Genomic DNA, 6,000 nt, shown 5'->3' on the forward strand with positions numbered 1-6,000 from the left:
TTTTTAAAAATTAACACAAAATGCAGAAAATCAACTGTTACAGCAAGCCCAGGCCTTAGATATAATTCCGCCACTTTCCCCAACCAAGAGAGCACCCGAATGCTGTGATGCTGTAAGGCGGCCACAACGGTGCTCGTGTTTATTTTTCAAGAGTAAGCAATGCATATTCCTGGGACCTTAAAAATGAATTATACATTTCACAGCTGATTATTACAGTATACAGCTGAAAACTATAAGCTTCTAAAGAACAGGGATCCAAAACAAAGTGTGCTCAATTCATGTTTGTTGAACTAACCAAAAAATCAGTCATTACCGATACCCTCCTGGATTTTACGATTATGTCCTAAATTAAGAGCGCTAGTCATAAATTTAGTTCAGCCATCGGAAATGGTACAAACCCCAAAGATTACTGGTGACAACTCCAAAAAAGGGAAAACTCTTAAGATAACCAGGAAAAACAATGAACTTTCACTCCCTGGAAATACACACTATTTTTAAAAAAGAAATTTCAGCAAATTAAAATATTTTTTTATTAAACCAGGACTATGCTAATCGTGTCCCTAATACCCACATAAAGTAATGTCAGCTCCTGCTGTCACCTCCCTCTGGGCATGACAAACTCGAAGGACGGAGGTCATTCACCAGCCAGCTCACCTCCCAGCATCCTCCCAGTAAGTTAGTTGGTTCTGATATACTAAGTGAGACGTATAAACTCGAACTAATTAGAACTCATCTTTTGATGGGTCCCAAAGTTAAGGGCCATCTGAGACTGATATTTAACTCTCAATATACAACAGGCAGCGTTCTGTTGTTAAACCTCAAACAGTGTATGGATTTGGCAACAATGGGTTTCTGCTGTTGTAAGGCAGGGCCTCTTGGTATGGCTGGTCTTTCACAGTGAATTATTTCGTCCATTTTTATGATATAAAAGGAAATTCCCTCCCCAGGTACTCACCACACACTTCTCATTATTAAGAATTTATCTGTTTAAGAAGGAATGGAAATAAAGCACCTGGCTAACCCATAAAGGAGGAACCTGAAGCCACTCTTCTTGGCAATAAATAAATTAAGAAGCACTCTAGGTCAGAGACAGCAAAAGGCCTATTTTTATTGCTACCTTACACTGAAAATACTGTTCTGAGATACTTACGCCAACTTTAAATTAAACCTAAAACTCGGTACACTATCCCAATGCCTCTCTCTGCCTAAAAGATTAAAAGAAAACTAATAAGGAGTTTCAAGATTCTTTCAAAATTCAGAGATGCAAAAACAAAGCAAGTTCCAGTCAAATATTTCAGAAATAGCATATTAGACATAAATTATCTTTTAATCTTACTTAACATTTGATTAAAAAAAACAAAACCAAACCTCTAGCGATATAAAATAACTTGGCTCAATCTGCTACCTCGTGTCCAGCCACTATGTTCAGCCAGTACTCAATACTGAGTCCGGCAGGCCTAAGTACGCAGGTTTTTCAGTAGATGGAACTTTTATCATGTCAGGGTCACGTCCAGAAACTGAATTACATTGCCAAATTCTACACCAAAATTCTTATTTTTAAAGCCGTTTTCCTTAGCAGCATGGTGATCTGACTGCCTTGCTTCTACTCAGTTTTATTCTTAGATCTGTACTGAGTTTACATTTGGTCCCTAAATAGAAAAAAGATTAAAGAGCCAGTAAAAGTCAGAGCCAGTGCATTGTTTCCAGGGCTGAAAAAATGAGGGAAACTACTGTAATCTTCTTCCGTGAAACCAAACAGGAAACAGGGCTACACGCACTGTATTACAGCCTCGAGGCCCGAGGCTGGCTTCAGCCCCATCACTCGGGAGTGTGACGGGGGTGACCCCCTCTATCGCCCACCGACAGCCGACCCTGGGCAGCACGTCGTGCCTGGATATGAAATAAAAGGCTGCAAGTTCCCAACATGAAAACATCAGTATTTGAGACTCACACGGGGGTGGGGTGGGGGGTGGATTCCTTCCTAACAGCGTGGCACCATTCGTGCTGCCCCAGGGCCTGGGAGGAGAGGCAGGCAGGGCTGTCCCGCACCAACCTCGAGCTGCTGAACGCAGCCAGGGTCATCAGCCGGGCACACGAGTTACAGCTGACGCGTGAAGGTCTAAAATGCCAAATGCTAACACGAAATGCGAACAGCCTTCTGCCTTACAGGCTATCAAAATATTTCTGTTGAATGATGATTATCGTGTAAACTCAGCAGGTCCAGAGAAATTTACTACAGCAAAGCCCATTCGAGTTGGCAGACAGGATCAAGAGAGTTCTCAGAAGGCACAGGGGGTTTCTAGTTTCCCTTTAAGGCAATGAAACAAGTACCCATCGATCAGGAATTAGCAAAATTAGGACTACATTGTAACGGCCACTCGGGACACAATTCCTGTCTATAAAGACTAACTCTGAATTAGTTTTGTTCATTAATTTCGCTAATTTCTAACTTTCAAGTAAGTGTTCAGCTATTAAGAAAAGTCCACTGCATCTAAGTGGTGTAAATAATTTTCATACTAAACTACACTATAATTTTAGGGAGAACCACAGGGGAAAAGGTACTGTCCCTGAGACATGAGAACGTTTAAGCAGCAGAATCTAATAAGCATATGTAATAGTGCAATTTTAAATTTCACTGCTTCCCCCAAAGTGACCCCGCCTGAAAATGCAGAGGCCACTGCAACTTCCTTGAGCCACCGTCTGTGATTCATCCAAGGGACACGTTCCTGATAATTATTCATACCCTCTTCTTGCATGATGAACAATTCTTCCACGAGACGGAGAACCACCCTCAAATTCCTGATTTCAGCTTCTGAGTAATTCTGTATCAGGTGCATTAGTAACTGTGTTCATAGACTCAGGTGTAGATCACACATATAAAAATCTTTTCTTTTATTACTTCTTTAGTATGCACAGAGAAGCCCTTTGCAACTCAGGTATGTATTTTTTTAAAGTATACACTTTCTTCTAGTAGTCTATGATTTTTTTTTTCCTTTTGGCCCATGGCCTGAGGAAGAAAACTGAGGCTTCATGAATTTAGGTGTTACTTTTATCTGTGTTTCAATCCCCACCCATAAAGTGGGAACTACAGCATGTGTGCACTTCAGGGGGTTACCCTGAGAATTAAATCGGCTCACTCACGGTGAGCCCTGAGAACGATACCTGACGCACATTAAATGCCCATAACCGTGATCACTAAAAGCTCATAAACGCACAGATGTCTCTGGACTCTGGTCCCACCGTCTGACAGGCTGCTTGAAACTGCTCTGGATTCATAACACATTAGGTTCCGATTAGGCCTTCTCCCAAAATTCCGAGACCACCCTTCATTTATTTGATCAGATACGCCTTCTCATCAATATATCAAGTTTTCTGTAAGACAACACTGGGATTCTCCTTGAAAGTGTACTATCTTTATACATCAACTCAGGGAAAACTGGTCTAGTCCACAACACTGCCTCTCCCCACTGAGAGGATACTGTCTCATCTCGTTTAGTCAGGTTTTATTTTATGACCTTCTTTAAAATTGAGGTAACTCACCAATAATTGTTATTTTAAATTCCTAGGTACAATGTTTTTGGAGAAAAAAAGTTACTAGTATTTGCCAGAATTTTAAGTGCACGTGCCCTTTGACCCAGAAATGACATTTTAAAGAATCTGACGTGTAGTAACACTGTATAAGTACTCAACTGTAGAAACATAATGCTGCTTCCTACAGTAGCAAAATCCTGGGAACTAGTCAGGCAATGATGAGCCACAGCATGTTCATGGGACAGAAAACTATTCGACCATTACAAAGTACACAGAACCAAAGGTTTTAGATTAGAGACAAGTTCAACAAACGATTATGCTAAAAATAAAAAAAGCAGGCTGCCAAATTAATGTCATTTCTTTTTTAAACTGGGGGTAGGGGAAACAAAACTATCATCTGTAAGGTACTGAGTACAGAGCCTGTCTCTTAGTAAGCACTTTTAATCACCTTAAAAAATTAAATGTGACATGAAAACAGATGGTTACTGTTTCAGTCCACCTATCTTTCACGGCCTGCCTTGCTCTATCTACATTTTGTGGTGGCTTCATAACACAGCAGTCAAAAAAATAAGCTTTCAACTCACAGCTTACTCAAAAAATATTTAAGAATGCAAATGTCCCTACGATATTTAATTTGTTGACGCTTTGCATTATGGCATAAAACAATCTCAACACCATGATTCTGGACGCGAAGTATTACTCCTAAATCACCTTACTAAGGCAATCCCTTGAAAACTTACTTCTCTCCAGCCTTGAAGTAACCTTTTTCAAAGGTGTGTCGTCTTGGATATCAAGCGCCGGAGATCACACTTCAGGAACAAAGTGACATTCTCTGCAATTTGGAAACAAAGCCTTTCCTCCGGGGAAAGGAAGCCCCAAAGGAGGGACATACTGCGAGCTTATTTTAAAACCAAAGCAAAAAACTTGCCTCTGTTTAAGTCACTGGGTCAAGTTTCACCTTTAGATTGTTTTTCATCAACATAAAGTCAAAAGATACAAATTAAAACTTTCTTAGACACAGGACAGTCCCTGCTACCCGCAGCGGCTCTCAGGGCCCCATGATACCTGCTCCCAGAGACTAGAAACAAACATTCCCGGCAAAAATAAACACGCAAAACCACGACCTGCCCCAGCCCTTCCAGGCTGCTTGAGTAATAAATTCCGTTTTTGAAAGGGGGAGGTTTTCACTCTTCACGGCTCTGCGCTCCCGAGGAGCAGGTGCTACTTTATGACGGAAAAGACTAACACGCACAAAGGAGAGGGTTTTACTGACTTTCGGAAACAAGGTTTCAAAGCCCCGGGAGGCGGCCTGGAAACGGGGAGGAGCGCGCGTCGCTCTGCGGCCCGCAGGGCGGTCCGTCTGCGTTTTTAGTTCATCTCGTCCCCTTGCAGGGGGCTTGGGGCTCCTTTTGAAAGTTTAATTCAAATTAAACTGTTAAAGTGTTAAGGGGAGTGGGTTTTCTGTGGTTTTTTCCCTGGTGCTGCCTTAAATAAATAACGCGGGTGGGGGAGCCCAGGCACCGCGCGTCCCGCCGCGCGTGACCTCAGACCGAAACCGCGCGGTTTCGCCCGCGCCCGCCCCTCCTCGAGCGCGCGGCGGCCGGCGGGGGGGACCCCGCACCCCGCGGCCCGCCCGACGCCGAGTTTCCCGGCGCGGGACCTGTTGCGCGTCCCCGCCCGAGCCGGAGCCCGAGCCGGGACCGGGACCGGGACCGACGCCCGGGGCGATGCACCTGCCCCCGGGCCCCGCGCGCCCCCGCCCCCGCCCGCCGGCGCCCCGGAAGGAGGGCGGGGCCCGCTCGCTCGCTGGGCCGCTCGGGACGCGCGGCGGCCGCGGGGCGCTCACCTTGGCGGCCGCGGCCCTGGCGGACATCTTGTCTCTCGCTCTCCGGCGCCGCGCGCGGCTCCTCGGACCCGGAACTCCGCGCCACCAGCCGCCGGCTCCTCACGCCGCAGCCCCGAGAAACATCTCCCGGGAGCGAGCGCGGCCGGGGCCGGGCCGGGGCCGGGGGCGGGGGCGGCCGGAGAGGCCCTGCCCACGGGGAGGGGACTCAACTCGGACAAAAGTCCGGGGAACGCCCGCCCCGCCCGGGGCTTCTCCGCGGGGCGCGCCCGGCCGGCGCCTCCCTCCGCGTGCGGCCACCCGCCCGGCCTCCCGGCCACGTCGGCCTCGCCCGCTCGCCCCTCGGCGGCCCCGGGGGCCCCGGCCGTCCGCGCAGCCCGCCCGCCGCCGCCTCGGAGGCCGCCTTCTGCGCGCAGCTCCGCCGCCGCGACTCGCGGGAAGGGACGCGGCGTCGCCGGGCTGAGCCGGCGCCGGCAACTGCGGGCGGCCACGCAAACCTGCCGGCCCGGCCCGGCCCACTGAGCATGCCCAGCTGGGCGGGGGCGGGACCACGGCGGGATGGGTGGGGCCGGGGGCGGATGGGGGCGGGGCCTAGACGGGTGGGGCGGGGCCACGGAGGGAATGGG

At 48.2% G+C, this 6,000-nt stretch overlaps 1 protein-coding gene across 1 annotated transcript in view; it reads right to left on the minus strand.

The window, feature by feature from the left end:
* TJP1 (tight junction protein 1) overlaps window positions 1–5,500 on the minus strand; it is a 67,288-nt gene extending 61,788 nt beyond the window's left edge. The window contains exon 1 of the mRNA XM_087829092.1: window positions 5,378–5,500. Within this exon, the coding sequence (XP_087685218.1) occupies window positions 5,378–5,404 (27 nt within the window). The 5' untranslated portion in view covers window positions 5,405–5,500. The remainder of the gene's footprint in view (window positions 1–5,377) is intronic.
* Between the last annotated feature and the right edge of the window lie 500 nt (window positions 5,501–6,000).

The sequence above is a fragment of the Miniopterus natalensis genome, chromosome 22, assembly GCF_054644295.1.
Source record: "Miniopterus natalensis isolate mMinNat1 chromosome 22, mMinNat1.hap1, whole genome shotgun sequence".
NCBI lineage: Eukaryota > Metazoa > Chordata > Mammalia > Chiroptera > Miniopteridae > Miniopterus > Miniopterus natalensis.